General features: G+C 49.3%; 1 protein-coding gene across 3 annotated transcripts in view; it reads right to left on the reverse strand.

Annotated features, from left to right (window-relative positions):
* Window positions 1–21,884, reverse strand: part of GPD2 (glycerol-3-phosphate dehydrogenase 2) — a 44,497-nt gene that overhangs the window by 9,518 nt on the left and 13,095 nt on the right. For 2 of the 3 annotated variants that reach the window (XM_039698669.1, XM_039698670.1), the window contains exons 3-8: window positions 20,682–20,850; window positions 19,107–19,231; window positions 17,910–18,007; window positions 16,854–17,017; window positions 4,158–4,310; window positions 3,178–3,322 (exon numbers count right to left, since the gene is read on the reverse strand). In XM_039698669.1, the coding sequence (XP_039554603.1) occupies window positions 3,178–3,322; window positions 4,158–4,310; window positions 16,854–17,017; window positions 17,910–18,007; window positions 19,107–19,231; window positions 20,682–20,850 (854 nt within the window). Of the gene's footprint in view, window positions 1–3,177; window positions 3,323–4,157; window positions 4,311–16,853; window positions 17,018–17,909; window positions 18,008–19,106; window positions 19,232–20,681; window positions 20,851–21,884 lie in introns of those variants that run through there. The other variant, XM_039698671.1, reaches the window with a different exon arrangement.

Raw genomic sequence — 21,884 nt, forward strand, 5'->3', positions numbered from 1 at the left:
GATGCTGACTTTCATTTAAGGTGCTGCAACTCCCTTTACAAACATGTGCAGTGAGGTCAGGGCTCTTCACCCTGCTCCTGAGATACAGGAGGCACATGGAAGGAGGGCAGGAGGTGCAGATTTAGGTAGCAGTTATGGACTTCAGGGGGGAATTATTCAGTGGACTCAAATCCTAAGGCAGGCAAAGACCTGCTTGGGTGGGATTTACCTACTCAAGCTGAATATTGCATTTTTAGGAAGTCTGAAGTGATTACTGAAGGGAAGTTGGCAATATCTGGCAAGGTTGGGAGAGAGGCTGAGAATTTCATAGCTAGCATGTATATTAGACCCATTTTAGCTGATATTTATAGACAGCTTAGGCACACGGTGGCAGAGGTACAATCTAATAGGGGAAGTCAACACAGGTTTGGGAAAGGTAAATCACCTCAGACAAATGATTACTTTTTAAAATGAAAAAGCTGTTGATTTAGAGACAGAGGAAATCAGAGGTTTAATATACAGTATCAGAATTCAGAAACTTCATAGACATTTTCTTCAAAGTATGAAATTTTTTTGATGTGATTTCATAAAACCTGTTAAAAACAAGCAAGAGAAACAAACAAAGACTTCCAACTAAGTTTCCCCACAGCACCTCTGGACTGAAATGTTTTAGATTGCACAGCAAGTGCTGAGAAAGGCTGGAACAGTTTTTCATATGCCAATTATTTACTGAATCACTGATACCAGCTATCCTGGGAAGCTCTCTCTCCATGCCCTTTGCCATGCTTGTTCCAGCTTATTTAAATAACTAAAGAACCACCCAAACAAATGCAAAATAAGGTGTTTTGCATCAGAAAGAAGCATCTTAACACCCAAATACTGGCCTTCCTGAGGCCTCAGGAGTCATGCTGCTGCACACCAGGAATACCTCCGAAACAACAGGATTTTATGAGGCAAGAATTCCTACAACTCCACCATGGATGGGAGAAGGAGGTAAGAGCCATGTAGCCGTGGTGAGATTTCTCTTTAAAGATGGCTAAAATGGGCAAATTGAGGATTGGAAACTCCAACATGAAGCATAAAGCAATGCCTTTACAGAGAAATGTAGAGGCTAAAGTCTGGGAGATTCATGGAAGGTCTTGGATCCACGGAAGATCTCCAGCTGAAGAAGCATTTGACCAAAGCACCACAAATGCAGTTAAAGAATAAAAAGTGACTTTCCATAGAGAAGAAGGGAGGTGCAACAGGCAAGTTTACCTGGAATGTGGAATGGAGAGCCGAGAGGAAAATTCCAGAAAGACAGAAACATCTGAAATTGGTCAGAAGGGAGAGGAAAAAGCCTTGCCTTCACAGACACATTCCAGGCAGGAAGCCTAATTAATGAGGGGAGGAATTCTGGGACTATTAATGAAGGACATCAATGAGTAAGAAACCCATGGGGAGTGAATGCATTAGGTTAACATGCGTTTTACAAAATCTTGACTATATTTATAACTAAAACCCTCTAGATGTTAAAAAAAAAAATCATTTGTGTGACTGTGGGCCAAAATCCTGTAACACATTCACAGGGCACACGTGGACACGGTGAAATGCCAACCTTCCTGTGCTGAGCAGTGTTCCTTGGCACCACGAGAAGGAAGGCCTGATACCACCCAGATTAAATCCCACGAGTGTTTTCTATTTAGCAGACAGTTCCCTGCTTTCAGCTATCCCACTCCAAGGAAATTCAGTGCAGTGCTATCTTATCAGCTGTGCTCTGGAGGCAGTGTGTGGGCAGATACTATTTTCCAAGGAAAGTAATGCCCACATGCTGACATACACCGGGGAACACAGAGAACAAGACTTCTCCACATTTCCAATTAAAATTATTGGGTTATTACAGAATAAATAAACCAGAGCTCTCAAGTGTATCCAGCCATCTTCTACTTTGAATTTACCAAGTGAGTCCAGGTTCTAAAGCTTTCCATGTTTTTGTGTAGGGCCATAAAGCTAATCACACACATCCTTCTCCTGGCATATGAGGAAACTGGGATTACAGCCCATTTCTCCACATTTTTAGTACTTTAAAGCAGCTATCAGGTCATTTTACCATTTTTCATGGAGAAAGATACAAAAATGAAAAAAAAAAAACCCAGAAGAGAATGCAGGGGTGATTTTACACCAGGCCAAAAATGCCTCAATTTTACAGTGTGTGGTGGTGTCCTGTTGGGACAGCTCTGGCAGAAGCACCCCCTGGTGCACTGGAAGGCTGAATTCCCATTCTGAGAGGGGCTGTGGAAGGCATTACTGCAAGGGCACTGTATCAACACAACTGGGCTAAGTCCATAAAGGGGAATTTCCATTAGGATGCTAATGACTTCAGGAAGCAAAGGTAATATTTGAGCTCCGACTGACAAGGCTGGCTCGGGAGAAGGGGATTTGGCTTTGCACAGCAAACAGGGAGAGGAGCAGGAGACTGCAGGGAGCAGAGTGCCACGGGAACCTCTCCTGGAACACGGAGGGCACGTCCTGGCCACCAAAACCCCCATGGGTGGGCTTGGGGCCACAGCAAATGTGGTGGTGCTACTCTGAGCTACTTCTATTGCCTGTGACAGTAATTATTATAACTGATTACCCTGCCCATCCTATCACTTATTCTGTGCTTCTGCACTCCTGTTTTCTCTAAGCAGAGCCACATCCCAGCAGAATCACTGCACAAGGAGTTTCATATGTGAAGGCAGGCAGTGGAACAAGATGATCTTTAAAGTCCCTTCCAACAAAGACCACTCTGTGATTCCATGATTTAACAGGACAAGAGAGTCTGTAAGAAGGTGCAACCTCTCTGGAAGGTTTTACATGCTCCCTGTTTCCCTGAGGGGGTGACCAAGCAGCAGCACACTCAGCTCAAAGGCATCACTGAAACAGGTGCTTCCACACCTGGGGATGTGCTGCCTAAACGCCTTCTGCTTCAGCAGGAGCCGTGCCTTGGGGAGCTCTAACTAAAATCTACACGGCTTCAGTCTGTTCTGAATAGATGAAATTGTTCTCCTCACCGGCACAGCGCCAGGATCCTCTTTGAAAAACACAAACAAAAATCAGACTCAAACTGTGCGCTGCGAACTGCCGCAGAGCCAGCGGTGCGCCTCTCCCAGCTGATTTATTCGGCAGCAGCAGAGACTGCAAATGGTGTCACGGGGCAGCAGGCTCCCCGTGCCTCACCTGTAATAACCAGGCATCACGATATGCACGCCTGCGCTGGGCTGACAGATGTTGGGCACCTCCTGATCATCCATTTTGCGGACTGAGTCTGTGAAAGGTCCCGTGGCATTGATAACACACTTGGCTCTGACATCGAACTCCTTCCCTGTGAAAGAAAACAGTATCAATCACAGACACCATTTGTTTCCTGCTCACTGATGCTCTTGGTTATTCATCTCTCTATGAACTCAACCTACTGTAAAGTGTACCCTGCGTGTCTGAACACAACAGCTGGGACGGCTTCTAAAAATTAACTAAGTGTTCACTCAACACGAGATTTGAGAGAATTGTTTTAGAGCAGAATCCCAGCTTATCTGTAAGGGCAGAAGAGAGGCAGGCGGGGTGGGAGTTGCTCAGCTGAAATCTGCCTCTCAAGAAGAGAGATTTCAGTCTCAGCCCGCAGACTCAGTAAATGGGATTACTACTGTACAGCACGGAGCCTTTTACAATGTCATCTTTGCTTGACAGAAGGGCTGGGACGCAAAGCTCAGTCCGGCCTGCCAAAACACTGGGGTTTGAGTGAGAAATGTGACACAAGTGGAAGCTGAGTGACACTAATGGCACGGCCCAGAAAGATGGCTCCTGTGTTGGTTCAGGGCTGTTTGCAATGGCCCTGCTCCTCCCTCCTGTGTCACTGTCCCCTGCAGTGCACCCTGCACATCCTACACACTTGTGAGCACATCCCTGCAGTGCACCCTGCACACCCCACTCACCGGTGAGCACAACCCTTCAGTGGGACCCTGCATACCCCACACACACACCCTAAACCCCATACACACCCCAAACCCCAGACTCACTCGTGAGCACCTCTCTGAAGCACACACCCCACACAACCCACACACCCCACAGGCCCCAGACACGCCACTCACCGGTGAGCACATCCCTGCAGCGCACACCCCACACACCCCACAGACCCCACAGGCCCCAGCCACGCCACTCACCGGTGAGCACGTCCCTGCAGCGCACGCCGCAGACGCGGCCCGTGTCCGTGCTCTTGAGCAGGTGCCGCACCTCGGTGTAATTGGCGGTGGCAGCGCCGTAGCGGGCGGCGGTCAGGGCGATGGCCAGGTTCATGCGCGCGTCGTTGTGCTGTCCTGCAGGGAAGGACAGCCGTCACCCGCAGCACGGCCGGCGCCACGGCAGCGTGTCAGCACGGATCTGTCACAGCTGTCCCTGTCACATCGCGTACCGCTGACGGCCGCTCGCTGCTGGGCTCTGCGCGCAGCGCCGGGCTGGGCCGTGAGGGCAGCGCTGCATCCAGCGTGCCCCGCGGGCTGGGCCTGACCCACGGGCTGGGCCTGACCCACGGGCTGTGTGTGTCAGCCCCACACGGGCAGCCCCATGGGCTGTGTGTGACCCACGGGCTGTCAGCCCCACACGGGCTGGGCCTGCCCCCCGCGGGCTGGGCCTGACCCACGGGCTGTGTGTGACCCACGGGCTGGGCCTGACCCACGGGCTGTGTGTGACCCATGGGCTGTGTCAGCCCCATGGGCTGTGCGTGACCCATGGGCTATGTCAGCCCCACACGGGCTGTCAGCCCCACACGGGCTGGGCCTGACCCATGGGCTGTGCGTGACCCATGGGCTATGCCAGCCCCACACAGGCTGTGCCTGCTCCATGGAGCTCTGCCTGCCCCACAGGCTCTGCCCGTCCCACGGGCTGTGTCAGCCACACATGGGCTGTGCCTGCCCCATGGGCTGTGTGTGACCCACAGGCTATGCCAGCCCCACACGGGCTGTGCCTGCCCCACACACACCGAGCTTCTCGCTGAGGGTCTGCACCGCTGCACTGAGCAGCACACAAACCAGCCTTCCCTTTCCTTTATCATCCTGCTCTAACTCGGTACCCATATCCAGGATTTTGACAATACAACTGGTATTAACCAACAAGTCTGATCACCAAGTGAACGAACACATGACACTCGACATCCAAAACATCCTTTTAGAGACTCTGCTACATTTAACGGGGTTTTTTTTGGTATATTCCTTTTAACTTCCCAACATACAAGATAAAAGCAACCAAAAAAGAGAAATAAGTGGACAAGAATTAATGAAGGATTCTTAACACATATCATTAAAGATTTATTACTGAAATTCCCTCGTTAAAGAAAACCAAGAGAGAGGTGGAGGGACTGTGAGGGGAAGATGATTAATTACTCTGAAATACTGGCTTCACCTGAGACTTCTCCTATTTATTATTGCACTGAAGTTGGAGGCCTGGATGCTGGCTGGAAAGAATTACTATACATTGAAGGGGCCAGGCTCTGTGTGTACTGAATAATTAATTTCCGAGCAGGCTAAACTTCCTGAGGTTCACTTCCTCACCTGCTTGGACCACTCCTATGGCAGACCATACCGATAAAGTGATAAATTTGTAATAGATACTGTAGGTGATTTATGTTGCCAGCATTCCCAGCATTTAGTATAAATGGTTTATGTAAAGTTTGGTCCTTCGGATTCTGCCTGCGCAAATCTCCAACCCCCGTGCAAATCATCTGTTCCCAGCTAAAAGGGCAAAGTTATAAAGATGGGATCAATGGCCTCACAAGCACCACCTCCCCTCCCCAAACCCCTCATTCCAACCCAGCCCAGGCTGTGCAGTGCCATCCGTCTTCAGCTATGAGAAAAAAAGTTACACAAAGTGTACAGAAACGGCAGCATGATAAAGCACCGATGAAGAAACAAACAGTAACTCCAATTCCACTCAGCAAACAATGCCCAGAATCAGCCGCAACAACGGAAGAACAGCAAAACAACTGAGCAAGATGTCAGGAAAAGTTGGGGATGCTCCATCACATGAGATGCACGAGAGGGAACAACCATCGGTCAGAGCTGGCAGGCCAAGCTCTCAGTAAATGCACGGGCCCTGCTGCTGCTGCCGTAGCAGGGAGGGATAAATGACCTTATGAGGTTCACCTCCAAGCTGCCCACTTCCAGGCAGGGTTGAGAGAAGGTACAGCTCGTGTGCAGAGGGAGCACTGGGTGAAAAAGGGACAAAGGACAGCGACAAGCTGCGGTGCAGCAGCTGCTTAGCTGCTTCCACATAACAACAGGGATTCCAGAGGAGCCCAGGGCTCAGGGAAGGACTGGATGTGGCACTCAGTGCTCTGGGCTGGTTGATGAGGTGAGGTCACAGCTTGGACTCGATGCTCTTGGAGGGCTTTTCCAAATAAATGCTTCAGTGATTCTGTAACCAGGAAAGGCTCCCCTAGCCTGTGGCCAGGGGCTCTCAGGAGCTCATTGCTCTGGAAACATCCCCTTTACCTGGGGCTGAACTGGGGCCAGCCCGAGCCATGGCACCGCAGGACTCGGCTGTCCCGGGCCACGCAGCAGCACCCCTCAGGCAGGGCCCCCAAAACCCAAACCCTGCTGTGCCATCGGCACAAGGGGATCTGCTCCCCCCCTGCAGCAGGACCGTGGGGCCAGGGGCGTTCAGACCCCCCAGTCTGCTCCTGCCAGCAGTGCCCCAGGTGGCACCGACACAAACCCCACCCTCCTGTGTGCCCTGGTGTGGGGATTCATCACACCCAGCACGACCCCACTTCAGCCAATATTAGCTTTGGTCTATGGAGCCCTGACTGTTTAAATTTGGTGAGTTTGCCTCTTCCCAGATTTGTCACTTATTTGTCCAGAGCAAAAGCAATCCGGAGAAGCCAATCAGCAGAATAAATAATGTGGAAATGGGTAGCTTCTATAAAACCAAACTTCAAAGTAATTGTTTAGCAAGCCCCAAATCCAAAGGCTGCTCGGTGTTTTGTTGAGCCTCCCAATGCTCATAAAGTCAGAGTGAGCTCAGAACACTCTCAGCACATGCCAGGATTTGGACCACTGTGCTCAAAACAACATTTTCCTCCTTTCTCTGAACCTCTCATCTATTTTCCCCTCATCATTATTCTGACGCAAGAACCCCTGTGCTATTACTCACTCCTCAGCTGTCCAAAAGCAACTGAGTGCCCATGGAATGCATTTGTAGGCAGAGGACTGGGAAATAACCAGTTCCTGATTAACTGCACGGCTAGAAAACCACACTGGCTTCAGATTGATGTGACCTACAGTGTGGAGTCCTTGAGTATTTCACGGCATGAACAGCAGAGATCTGGAGAGGTCTGGGTTTGAAAGGAGTAAAGAGTGACTTCCCACCTTGGGAATTTATCATCTGTGGAGAACAAGAGTGCAGTTTAGGGAGATGGGGTCACAGGATAGTGGCTCTATACTCAGCAACAGCTGGGGTTTGCCTTTTTTTTTTTAAGGCCTGCCAACTGGCATGTGTGTATTCTCCCCTAGATAATGACAGTAAAATCCTGTACTTGAACAGAGAATCAGAATATCCTGGACTGGGAGGGAGGCACAGGGATCACAACTCCCTGCCCTGCACAGGCACCCCAACAATCCCACCCGTCCCTGGGAGCAGTGTCCAAACGCTCCTGGAGCTCTGGCAGCCTCGGGGCTGTGCCCATTCCCTGGGGAGCCTGGGCAGTGCGAGCACCCTTCACCCAAAGGGGCAGCACCTTTTCCTGGCCTCCAGCCTAAACCCCTCCTGACACAGCTGCAGCCCTTCCCTCAGGTCCTGTCCCTGGTCCCAGAGAGCAGAGATGGGAGCTGCTCCTTGGGAGGGAGCTCCAGACTGCAATGGTGATCTTTAACACTCTAGAGAGAAAGGGAAGGACACAGCAAAGCCAAGGTTTGGCATCTCAGCTTTTCTGACCTTGCAATCAGCTGCCATTCTCCCCAGACACAGAGATCCCCAACACCAGAGAACAACACCCCCAAGCTTCATCTCCTCCAGCCCAGACGTGTAAAGCTCTCTTGACACGAGCACCGCGGCACCTTCCCAGGCTGCTTGTTCCATGATTCCACACCAAGAAACCCGGGGGTGTGATCAAAGCAAGGGAACCCCAGATCCCAGGGAGGCCCTGGATTACCCACCACAGCCATCCTTGTCCTGCACAGCAGCCACTGGGGCTCCAAAGCCAAACAGGACAGTGATCCCCCCTTGCTGCCACAGGTGCCCCTCAGTGATCCTCTGGGGTTTTCCAAATACTTCAGCCAAAATGTTATTTTCTAACAACAGAGGGGCTAAGCCAAATTAATTTGGCATCCTTCTCCACAGGTATGTCCCTGAAGATCCCCCGCATCTCCTAAGTGTAGGCAACACGGTGAAATGGTACCTGTGGCATTGCCCAAGAAGAGATGCTCAGCAGTGCCCCGCCTGGAGAGGACTCTGCTGCTCCAGGGCTGGGTTTGAGCACTTGTTCCTTGCATGGTGGCAGCTGTCACCTGCTGCATCCTGACAGAAGGCAGCCACAGCTCAGCACACTGGGAGAAGCCTCCCTGAGCCAACTGATGGAACATGCTCAGCTCTCTGCAGCTCCTTGTGTAGTGCCTCTTGAAAATAGCACGGAAGACTGAAACAATCATCCCTCCCTTATTTGTTGTTTTCACCTGCTGTAATATGGTGACAATGAAGAGATACTTTCATTTTTACTAAGGGTAGTCAACCAAGCTTTTCCCAAAACACTGGCCTAAGTGCTTTCACCAAATTAACACTGAACCCTCTAAGAAACCCCCTCAATCCTGGAAGCCACACTGCTGAGGACATTTAGTGTGCAAAGACAGTTTGAGTAAGTCTGTCCCACACCATGTTAAGCCCAACAGTGATGCCATTTGGTTTATAATTTCTTATTTTTGTGTAATTTGGGAGAATTCTATTTTCACTCCTTAGTAGCAAATGCAGTATTTCTTCACATCCGAACAGACAGTGTTTCCGTTGGCACTCACAGGATCCTCCCCCAGAGTGCACACAGTGTACATTCAATTTTATTTTTATCAGAGCTGAGCCCCAGCAGGCAGGGAGTGGTAGCAAAGCCCACAGACCGGACAGATTTGTTTGGGACTGGTTCAGGAGCGTTGTGTGAAAACCAGAGCGTGAATGAGGCACTCTGGCAGTTCTGGCATGTTCTGTCCTGTGTCACTCAGACAACTACCCCATCACACCAATTCACAGAGCCCCAGCCAGGCTGGGATGAGAGGGACCTTAAAGCTCACCTGCCTACAGGTGTATTTCTTACTGCAGCCCTGCACCAGTAACTGCAGGCACACAACAAAGCAACACAGGAAACCAAATCCTTTCCTGTTCAAGGTTTTCTCAGTGTGTTCACACAAACCTTACCCCAACCTCACCACACTGAAGGCTGGTGAGTGATGACACAATTATACATGTGCATTAGATATACACAACTCCAGTTCACTAAGCCACCAAGACTGTCCCTCTCCTATAATTTTAAGGAAGTGCTTAATTGCAGGAGCAGTTTTATTACAAGCATTAAGCAGGAGCCCAGGAGCTGTTGTGCATATGGAAAGGGTTAGATCCCAGTTAGGCACGATGAATCAGCTGGAGTGACTCAAAACCGTTCCAGACTTCTCTGAGCGAGAGCTCAGCAAGTTCTCCTCCCCAGACAAGCAGAGTAAGCTCAGGGGGAATGTCCCCTTTGACTCGTGAGTCACAAGTCAGAACAATGCCCTCAGACCTGAACTCTCACAAGAAACTGAAGTGGAATTTGCTGCAAACTCCCAGACTTGCTAGGCTGTGCAGCACTCATGTCCTTGCTCCTGTCCTGCTCCAGGGGGACGGTTCTGACTGGGCTCCATCAGCTCCATCCCCAGCAGCACAGTGACAGCACTCCTGGCTGTGCCTGCAGCCCTGCTGTGCCCTGGGCCACCCGTGCTGCTGGAGTAAGGCCCAAGCAGGTGGGAAGGATGGTGGGCGACTGAACATGCACTGGAAATAACCACACCCCACATTTCACCCTTTAACACCCGCCCCAAGGTGTGAGCTTTCATGGCAGGGAAAGCCTCGAGCCTTCTCACAGGTAAACTGATCCCCACAGATTCAAACTCAGATTTGACACATCCACTTTAAATAACCCAGTAGGAGTCACTCTAATTTCTGACCTCCTCCATTTAGCACCAGCTCAGATCACAAGAGCTAAACCTCCCTATTCCTGGAATCACAGGATGGTTTGGGTTGGAAGGGACCTTAAAGCTCATCCCATTCCACCCCTGGTCCATACCAGGGACCTTTTCCACTATCCCAGCCAGCCTGGCTTGGGCACTTCCAGGGGCAGCCACAGCTTCTCTGGGCACCTGTGCCAGGACCTTACCATCCTTACAGGGAGGATTTTGCCCTGATCTCCCACCTACCCCTGCCTTCTGTCCGTTTAAAACCAATGCCTCTGTTCTACTGCGATTTATTCCAAATTCTGTAGTTATAAACTGAGCAGTATCACAAGCAATAGGCAGAAAACCCATAAAATATTTTTACAGAATAAATCCCAATATCCTTCAAATGTCTGTCTGATCGAGTCTGCTGCCAAGTTACAGCACAGGAGCTGAAACTCCTACTGAAACTAAGATCCCAGAAAGCAAAAATAAGCCACAACATCCACCACATCCAGTGACAGACAAAATTTGGAATTCTGGCTCTGTGTGACTGCTTTATAATTATGTTGTTTCCCACTTCTTTTGTATCAGCCTTCAACTTGTCACTACACTGCGACTGGCGTGTCAGTGGCAGGAAAAGCACCGTGTTAAAATGGAACTAAACATTGTCACTGTCAGTTTATGGAAGCGGCGCTGAAATGTCACCGTGAGCGCCCGTCACGGCGCGGCTGCTGCGGCCGTGCCACCGCGCCAGCCAGGGCCCCGCGACGCCACCGCAGCTCCCCCACTGCCACCAAGGGCTTCCAGGGGAAACCCATCAGGGTGCGCTCCCATCGGGGCAGCCTGCGCTGGCTTTTAGCTCCCCACAAAGCGGTGATGGCTGTGCCAGTCACCTTGTGCTGAGCTGGGCCAGCTGCTGCTGTGCCATGCAGGAGAGCCACCCGGGAGCCACGCGTGGCCAGAGGGAGGGAGTGCCTGGAGGGACAGTGCCCTGCCCAGGCAGAGAGCAGCCCTGCTCCACAGATCACAGAACCCACAGCAGCAAGGCTGGAACAGGCCTTCCACACCACCCAGCAGCACCATAATCTCCCCACACCCATGTCCCGAGTGCCACATCCAGATGGCTCCTGCACACTGCCAGGGATGGAGATTCCACCACCTCCACAGACAACTTACTACAATGCCTGACCACTCCTCCAGTGAGAAGTTGTTTCTAACATCATCCTGACGCTCCCCTGCGCAGCTCGGGCCGGTTCCTCTGCTCCTGTCCCTTGTTCCCTGGGAGCAGTGAGGTGGCAGGGATCCCATCACACACTTCCCCTCCCAAGGATGTGTCCCACAGGGAGCAGTGCACCTGGCACCCCGTGACCCACTGCAGCTCCCACAAACAGCTCCTGGCTCACAGAGAGCTCCATCCCTTGCCCTGAAAGCCAGGACACACCGGGGACCACGCAGATGTTTGTGCCACAATGAACAAGTAGTATTGTCTTGTTCAGGAATAATCTTAATCTTTTTGGTAACACGATCTGAAGAATTATTCCCCGTTCACTTCTTAAGGGACACAAACCCCATCCTCTGCTTATACAAGCATTAAAAAAAGAAAAGAGAGAGGTCCTGAATTCACCGGAATATTCATCATTTCCAACCTTAAACCCAGAGCGTACAAACAGACGAATCCGGCAAGTCAGAAAGCAAAGCCAATTTAATCTGTGGCTCCCCTGAGGTAAATGTAGTTCACAGTCCTGCCCCCACCCCAACCTCAGCCATAATCCTTGCTTCCTGGAGGTAAGAAAGCACTGGAGTGAGGAAAATTCTGCAGCAGGATATAATGATCCAAAATGACAGGGACAATAATGACAATGAATTTCATGTCTCCCAGTCATGAGCAGGGGATGCTTGACTGGGCTGACTCACACGATTAAATTGTTACAGGTACAGCAGGAGATGCAGTTATCATCCGGTGCTTTTGGGAAGGCGCCCGGGGCAGCGGGCAGGCAGCGCGGATGGATGCACGGCCCTTCTGTGGGGAGCAAAGGGCTCCTCCTGCAGCCACGCGGCTGCGCCCGCACCTCCGACAGAGGCAAATCTGGGTTAAACACGCAGCTGGTGCAGGCCACTGATTTTATCCCTTCTGAAAATGATAAAAGCGCCCTGGCGGGGAAAGCGCGGCGGCACCGGAGCGGCGAGGCACGGCGTGTGCCCCAGGGAGCTGGGCAGCCCTGGGAGCTGGGCCTGCCTGCCCGTGCCAGCCCCAGCACCAGAGTGCTCCAGAGCTCTGTGCTGGGCAGCCCTGGGAGTTGGGCCTGCCTGCCCGTGCCAGCCCCAGCACCAGAGTGCTCCAGAGCTCTGTGCTGGGCACCCCAGGGAGCTGGACAGCCTGCCTATGCCAGCACCAGCTCCAGAAAGGTCCAGAGCTCTGTGCTGGGCAGCCCTGGGAGTTGGGCCTGCCTGTCTGTGCCAGCCCCAGCACCAGAGTGCTCCAGAGCTCTGTGCTGGGCTCTCTGCCCCTGCATCCCCAGGAGCTGGTCCTGCCTGTCCGTGCCAGCCCCAGCTCCAGAACGGTCCAGAGCTCTGTGCTGGGCTCTCTGCCCCCTCCAGCCCCACAGCCTGCAGGATTTCACAGGCAGCTCTGAGATGCAGAACGCCCTGACACACGACAGGACACGGACACACCCCGAGTGTTCCCCAGCTACACCATGGTCAGTGTGCCTGCAAGGCTTCCCTCACCCAGCCAGCCTCAGGCTGGAAACACCAGGACACACGAGCAGCTGCGTGTTAAAATTCACCTATGGAAAGTCTGTTCACTGACAAACTGTCAGAGTTTTTATATCCAGGGAAGGAAAACAGCCACAGAGTTGTCTGTAATACCCCTATTACAGCTCAACATCTCCAAATATCCATTTGTCAAACATGAATTATAAAGCTATAACATTTCATAATTCAGGACACACTCAAATCCTAGGAAAAATAGCTACAAGAGCACAAATAAAAAAAAGCATTTATTCCATTTTTGACAGCTTAATGAATGCCCTACTCTTTTGCATTGATTTTTGTGTGTGTGTCTGTGTGTGCACGTGTGCCTGGGAAGGATTTCTCAGGGGGTTTGCTGTAAACAGGGAAAGCGAAATCCTCTGCCAAGGCTTTTTCTACTTTTAAATAACCTCCATATTAAAATATTTCAGCAGAGAATGTATGCAAAACTACTGAGAATACAAAAAAAAAAAACCACCCAAAAAAACCAACTACTTACATCCCAGTAAACATACTGGAGATTTGTAGAACAAGACATTAAACAATCCAATACCTCGATGTGGCATGAGAGTCCCCGACACAGCATATGTTAATTTCTTCTTTCAGGAAATAATAGCAAATTCAGAAAGCACGGTCAGCAGAGCCCTAGAATCTTAAATTCAGGATTGATTCCAGAACACAGATTTTCCTTACACACCTAAGGGCTCATCTTGCAAGGCAAAATATGTTAAAGAAGCCTGCAAGCACCTAGAGACAGAAAAATAATGTATCATGAAGAGAACCGTGCCACTTGGAATTGCTAAACACTTTACATTGACACACTCTGGCCAGCTGGATCCCTGCTTTAATGGTTTTCCTAGTTCTTATCATAATGAACTCTATATAATTTAAATGGAGATTAATTCTTCCATTTAAAGTGCTTTGGAACAATCCTGCCCGAGATGCTGAGCTCAGCCCAGCCTCTCCCTGTGCCTCCTCTGCAGTTCTCCCTCAGCCCCTAAGTGGATCTGACAGATCCCTGCTCAGATAGCAGCCGCCTTCTCCCCCCAAAATGTTGCCTTTTTGCTATTCAGGAGTATCCTAATACCAACAAATGCTAAATGCAGTCTGACATGTCCCCCTAAGAAACAAACTTGTAAGTTGTGGCTTCAAAGCAAACCTTGAATAAATAGGACACGTTGTGTACACCCCGGCTAACATCCAACATATGCTTTGGCTTCCCGATGCTCAGGCAGAGCAAGAATAGCCTCTGGACAAGGCTGTGATTTGCTCTTGCTGGTACTTGCACCGCCGATGATGTACCATTTCTCTGTGCCTGTATAAACAATTTAAAGGCTGTAATGAAGACGACCCGGCGCGGTGGGGAACGCAGCGTCCCCATGAATTATGGATGGCTGGAGGTGCCAGCAGCCCCACCACGGGCCACACAAACACAGGAACCCCGGGCAGGCTGCAGCACACAAAAACCAGCCTGGGCACGCCGTGCTTGCACCCCTTCCCCTCGCTGTGGGCATCCACAGGTAACAGCTCTGCTTCCAACAGTTACAGGGACAAGGAATAAAGGAAAGTGAGGAAATGGGATCAAACTGCATTTGACTGCACTTACAGTTAAGGCACTCCGTCCTTTACAGGCCAATTTACCGATTCATTCTTTGGGGGAGAGAGAAGGATGGACAGAGAAGAGAAGGCTATCACCTACTTTAAGACTTGTATTTCGTTTTGCTATTATTTAATACTCCATTTTATGACTAATCCTTCCGAAAGGACTAAAACAAGTTTAATTTCATCACCCCCTCCTCTACTTTCAGTTCCATTCCCTCTCCCTTTGTGCTCCATCCCTCTGGATTCAGGGTGTGACAGTACCTCATTAAAATTCAAGTACAATAATTTACAAGACCTAAAGGGAGCTTGCTGAAATGTTGTGACTTAAAGCCCATTTCCCGTGGCCAGAACACAGGTTAATTGATCAGGACAAAGCAGTTCACGTGCCCCAGCCCCACGGGAGCCCAGCAGACACAGCGAGCAGCACTCCGTCCTTAACGGGCCAATTTATCGATTCATCTTTGGGGGAGAGAGAAGGATGGACAGAGAAGAGAAGGCTATCACCTACTTTAAGACTTGTATTTCGTTTTGCTATTATTTAATACTCCATTTTATGACTAATCCTTCCGAAAGGACTAAAACAAGTTTAATTTCATCACCCCCTCCTCTACTTTCAGTTCCATTCCCTCTCCCTTTGTGCTCCATCCCTCTGGATTCAGGGTGTGACAGTACCTCATTAAAATTCAAGTACAATAATTTACAAGACCTAAGGGGAGTTTGCTGAAATGTTGTGACTTAAAGCCCATTTCCCGTGGCCAGAACACAGGTTAATTGATCAGGACAAAGCAGTTCACGTGCCCCAGCCCCACGGGAGCCCAGCTGCCCCACGGGCCAGCCCGCAGCAGAGTGACACAGACACAGCGAGCTGAAACACGGCCTGTTCACAGCGGAATTAACGCTGCAGCTGGGCAGCCCTCACTCTGCACTAGTGCAGCCTCAGAACACTCAGATGTGTATTATCGACTCACAGATTCATCCCTGAGTCCTTCAAACCCATCTTATTCTTCAGGGAAACTGAGGTTTGGTGGAGCTTGGACAGCTTTTGAAATTTCAATTTAAAACAGCATTTCTTTACATTCTGCCTAAAACCGAGGACAACTAAGCTGTATCTTATAGAGAAAGCAAAATAAAGACGGGGTTTTTTTTCCTTTCTTTTTCTATTTTACTCTTCCTTCCCAATACTGAGTGTGGGTTTGTTTCCCTCTGTTGGGATGGCACTAAACCTCCAGAGACATCTCCCAGTCACTCGGAGCCCTGCCCTGCCCATGTTTGCCATCAAAGCCCACCTGGCATCTTGATGCTGAATCTTTAGATTTACAGCACTGTTTAAAACAATTATTCATGGAAGAAACATGAAGATCAATTTAAGGCTACCCTGAAAGGTGTATCTTTGGAATGCTGGAGTAGTAAATAGCCACGATACAGCCAAATTATTTATTTAATCAGAAAAAACTTCACTAGATTATAAATAGATTTCAAGCTATAGTGCTCTTATGAGAAGTGTAATTACAGTTAAGAGAACCACTTCGTTCTTCTGGCAGGCTCCTGGGATCCCTTAAAACAAGCTAGGGACTAGCTCAGGATATGGAAAAAATAAATCTGAATTCCCTCTCTATGTGCTGTGTATGGCAGGTCCTGGGTACAAAAACTGCCACATAATGCCACAACAAATTTTGCTACATTTGCAAATTTTGCTCTCATTTCCTTCAGACCTTAAAAATATAAAAATTACATAATATTTATAATATGTAATATAATATAAAAAAATAAAAGCTTCTATCAGTAGTAAAATCAAGTAAACACTAAATCCATCCTTTAAATCCAACCCTCCTCCCAAACAAGCATCTGCACATACATATTCCCACACATATATATGAATTTTTAATTGGTTTTCCATGCTGTTGGGCTTTGTCTGAGACACCTGCAATTAACAACACAAGCTTTAGCCAGAAGCCTCACAAACCCCACTGGAGTCCAGTGTATCTCCAGAGTTCTTCCCAGTCCAGAACCCCTTTGATGAGCTGATGAATGCAGTTCTACAAAGGGAAAAGAATTCCCTTTATAATCCACCTTGTGTGAAGACCTTTCTGCTGCCAGGTCAGAACCACATCTCCACCAGAGCACTTTCACACTGCTCTACACACACTAGCCAAGAAAAGCCACTGCATTTTCTCCTATATCCAGTGAGTTGCTGTTTGAACATGACTTATCTCCCAAAGGAACAATTAGGAGGCAGCTGAATCCTGCCAGCTGCAGAGAGCCAGGGTGCAATCTCCAGGCTCACAGCTGTGTCTGAAGCCCAGACCCAAAGCCCAGGGGCACCGAGCAGGCAGAGAGGCCACGCACCGTCGTAGTAGACAATGGCTCCCACCAGCTTGTCCCGGCGCAGCATGGGGAACAGCTCCAGGGCCCGGGCCTTGGTCAGGACGTAGCTGCTCTTCAGGCACTGGCTGCCCGCCACCAGGTCGTACAGCTTGATCCCGATCCAGTAGTATGGCAGCTGCCACCACCTGGAGGGAAACAGCACCCAGAAGGGAAAAACACAGATGAAGCTTTCAGAAGTGCATGCACACTGTTATTGCAATACAGGACACGCTGAGCAACACACAATGTTCTTACAGCACTTCCACCTTGCTCAGCATTACAAGCTCGTGGTAACAAGACAATGTAAATACTCCAGACTTAGGTGTTGTTTGCCACTGTTTTCAACTGAGCTCCTCCCTGCAGTGAGGCAAGGATTTATTTGCTCTGAAATCAGGATCTAAACGGGGCTGTTGAGCCTCTGTGAGATACTGGAGCTGTGTGTGCAAGCTGAGAGGATTCCCCCAAGGCAGGGTCTAAGGCCTCCTGCACAAACAGGACCACAATAAATGCAGGCAGCCACTGACTTACACAAGCTCCAGCTCTTACAAGCCCCTCACACTAAGACAGAAATAATAAAAACAGGAATACTCCTAATAAAATTAAGTTCCTTTAGCAAAACCTCCCCACTCTAAGTAGCTTGTTCCAGTGAGTAATTACTCTTACAGACTGAAAACCCAACCCAAAGCACTGAGTGTCTTCCTCAGAGGAGGAGAAATCTGTTCTGTGCATACCCAACTGCCCTGTGCCCACAGGGACTGAGCAGCACCTTGCTGGGAACACTGGGGGGACAAGGGGGCACTGAAAGAATAGCAAATACATGCTGGGAATGAGAGCTCTCTGCAGCTGTCCCTGTTGGGGAGCTGGAAGGGCTGCACCCCAGGATGTGCCCCCCAAAGCAGCGCTTGCTGGCTGGGCACAAGTGAGCTTAGTGCTTCTGCAGCCCAGCAACTTCCCCTGGGACAGCTGTAACAATCCCCTGCCAGGCCAGGGTTTGCTTGTGAAAGCCAAGGTAAAGGAGAGAAGGCAAGCAGAGCTTACTTGTAGATGGGGAGCATGATGGGCAGTGCACCTGAGAGGTGGGGCGCGCTCTGCAGCAGGTGGGCACGCTCCTCCAGGGCCTCCTTCACCATCCTGTACTGCAAAACACCAGCCAGGGTCAGTGACAGAGCACCCACCCTCCTGCAGAGCCCCCTCACCATCCTGTACCCACCCCTGGCACCAGGGCAAACACTCAAAAACAGACTTTATACAAGTATCAACACCTCCCACCACTGTCACTGGGCTTTCTCGCTGTGATCTGCTGAGAAACCCAAGGGTTAAGGAAAAGGATCCCCAATAAAAGGATCCCCAATAAAATAAAAGTTTTGGTAGTTTCATCTTGGTGTCTGGCAGCACAGCTGCATAATTTTTCATTTCAACATAAAGCTCAACAAGCCACATTGCTCTAACAAGGGGAAGGAGGCACTTCAGGAGCTCCATGGCAATTCCCACAGCTCAACCCCATCCCAACTCCAAGCTGCAAATGCAAAAGGGCTCTTCTCCAAACCAATCAATGTCCATCAACATGGTTGTTCTTTGGCAGAACAAGTGGGTTTCTCTATGTGGATAACTGCAGGGTTAGATATTTCCCCCTGAAAAGTCACCATTCCTGCAGCAGCATTTCAACCACTAAGACACACTTTGAGAGGCTCCAATGTTAAGACAATGTGATTCCTCAAAACACGAATATCTGGCTTCCACCCACACAAGAATGCACAAAAACGTTTATAAACTATCACTCATTTACTGTATTTTCTTTCCCCATGCCAAAATAAATCACTCATTTACCACCTTTTTTTCCCTTATTCCAAAATAAGTCGCTCATTCACAATATTTTTCCCCCCATTCCAAATTAAATCACTCATTTACCATTTTTTCTCTCCCCATTCCAGAACAGGTCAGCTCCTCACTCGCCCCAGTTCATGACATTACCTGTCTCTTTTAATTTTATTTTATTTCAAGCTCTTTTTGTTCTGAGATCAGCCCTGTCTCTGCCTGCCTTTCCCAAAGCCCACAGCCTGCAAGGCATGGCAGTGACACTGCCATCAAAGCACTGGAAAGCTCCCCCAGAGAAGTCACTTCCCGTGCACAGTGGCTGTGGAACAGAAAAAAAAGCTCAAAAGGACACTCAGCTCTAACTGGGACAGTGAAGTGTCCACCAGCAATTCTTGCTGAACAACCAGCACAAAAAATTACCTGCTCGAAATCCAGCTTCATGATGGCCTTCTGGAGGTACCTCACCCCACCATGGATCAATTTAGTGCTCCTGCTGCTGGTCCCCGATGAGAAATCATCTCTTTCTAGAAGGGCTGTTTTTAGTCCTGTGTTACCAGAAAACCAAATTAACTTCTTAAATTACACAATTTGTATGTAATTCATTAAAGACACTTCTCTAGGGTAGAGACAATCACAAGAAAAATTACTCTGTACATGGATAAATTTGTATTCAAAGTGTAGTGCACTGTCTATATTGTAATGAAAAATTTTAGCCTTCTTCCTGAGGGAAAAGTCAGAGCAGAACTTAAACAGCAGCACATTAAAAGCTGGGTATTTCACAATGGAAGGGCATTACTGCACATTACGGGGCCACTCCCCTGGGAAATGACAGCTTGGATGCATGGCAGGAACAGAGGGGCTCCATGGACACTTTTAACCCTTTGCAGCAGGGACTCTAAACCTCTTCACCAACCATTTAAGTGGCATTCCAGAGAGGGACACAACTGGCAGCTCTGCTTACTTGGAGTTTGCCTCAGAGGTGCCCAAACCCAGGGGAGAGCCACAGAGCATGGGGCGCACCTGGAATTCTGACACACACACAGGAAACAGCCTGATCAGCCTGAACCACTGAATCCCTGGGGCTGGAAAGACCTCCAGGATCCCTGAGTCCAACCACGCTCCAGCCCCTCAATGTCCTCTTGTCATGAGTGACCCAGAATTGGACACAGCACTTCAGGGGCCTCGGCAGTGCCAACACTGAGATTTTAACATCTACTGGTCTCCCAAAACTTTTATGTCTTTAAAAAAATCTAATTATTACTGGTAACTTGCAAAGATCAGAGCAATTTATTTTTGTCGAATGTGACTGAAGATTAATGGACACAATCAGAAATAATTTGGTGAAGATTTATCAAACACACGAAAAGCAAAATTTGTTGTTAAGCGAAGCAAACACGATAAAAGAGCAAGTTCCATGAATGAACAGCAACGAGACACAACTCATTAACCAAATGCCCGTGAATATTTCACACCTCAGAGACCTACTGATATAACCAGTATACCCAAGAAAAGGATAAACAGAGATTAACTGTAATAATTCCTGTCTGCTTTACAACTGCATTTTCTGCCAAAGCACAGCAGAGGCAGAAGTGAGAAGATCTTTGTCCCGTGTTATTAAATATAACAACCAGGCTGGAATTTGGACTTATCTGCCTGTGGTCAGTCCCTACTGCTTTATCCATTTCATGTAACACCTGCTGGGCAGGTGTTTCCCAGCTCAAAAGGCTCTCCTGGGGTTTTGCCTCTGTTCCTGAGGACATGTCCAGGTTACAGAGCCTGAGAGCTTCAGGGCTCCCTGCTCTGGCCAGTTCCCCAAGGTGGGGCAACAGGAGCACGGATCTGCTGCGTGACCTTCCTCAGGCTCCTCCTGCCTTCCGAGAACAGGTCTCCCAGCCAGGATAACCAGCCCTCTGCCTCTGAGAACTTCAGAAAAGCCCGTCTGAGGAGCTGGCTGTAGGCCAGGCGCCCCAAAGGGAGCCTGCAGGTGAGCCTCACCTCGGGTGGCTGCGTCCAGGGCACAGCCACAGCCCGTGGCTCCCCCGCCGATGACGAGCACATCGAACTCCGCGCCGCTCTGCAGGGCCGCCAGCTGCTGCTCTCTGCTGGGGAGGTGCTCCTTCCTCACTGGAACACCTTCTTCAGCCTGAACCTGCACCAAGGCGCCCTGCAAAGGTGGAGCACAGCCATGAGGCCCTGGCTTTGTTCTGCACACACACATGGGGACAGACCGCCCAAACACAGCCTCTTCTAGAACCACAAAGGTTATTAACCACTTATTCCCAGCCACTTCCCCCACTTTTAACAATCACATCGTGTCAAACACTGAGGAGCAAACAGCACTAAATCCATGAGGTGCTACCACACCTTTCCTTCACCTTGCCCACCTCAATGTAGCACTGCACTCAAGTGTTACCACCTGTATTCATCACTTTAGGAACTCTCCAATGTTACAGGACGCTGTTATTATTTTAATAAACACTACAATTAAGCATTTTAATAAACAGACACAGGGCTGGGCTCTGGACTCTCTACCAAAAAATTCACCACAGCAAAGGACGCAGAGCTGAGTGTACATTTCACATCTCATGCAGTGGCATTAATCCAAGCTCAAGTTTATGAGGTTCAGCAGTGATGTGATTGTCAAACGTAGTGCCCTGAAACACCCAAGAAACTCTGATTTCACCTCTTTTTGAGAGACTTCTAAGCAATGCAGTTTATGTCCTACAGCACGTTAAAATATAACGTTTAAGTGACAAAGCTTAACAATGTGGCAGTTTGCAGACACGTTCCATTTTCCTGGAATGGCCCTGGGGATCTCTTTGGGCTGATATTCCCAGAGCCAATGCTGCTGTCTGTGCAGTGACTGTGGAGAGAAGGGCTGATGCTCAGCCACCTACCAGGGACCATGGCTCAAGCAGGGAGGGTTTGAGCAGTCTCTGAAAGCTCTCTGCTGCTAACGTCAACTTAAACTGAATTCTAAAAATTTCCAGACTTTCTTGGAAATTATAAACACTTTGAACACCAGAAAAACCTGTTTAACCCTAATTTAATACCTAATTTAGGCCAGTCTCCAGGCCAAATGGCAAACTTAACTATGCAGAATAGCTTCTGCCCAGATCTCCCAGACAGGAAAGAGCAGACTAATAAAAATTCAAGTGACAAACCACAGAAACTCCTTTCCAGCCAAGCACAAAAAGC

The sequence above is a fragment of the Passer montanus genome, unplaced genomic scaffold, assembly GCF_014805655.1.
Source record: "Passer montanus isolate IOZ18808 unplaced genomic scaffold, ASM1480565v1 scaffold128, whole genome shotgun sequence".
NCBI classification, from domain to species: Eukaryota; Metazoa; Chordata; class Aves; order Passeriformes; family Passeridae; genus Passer; species Passer montanus.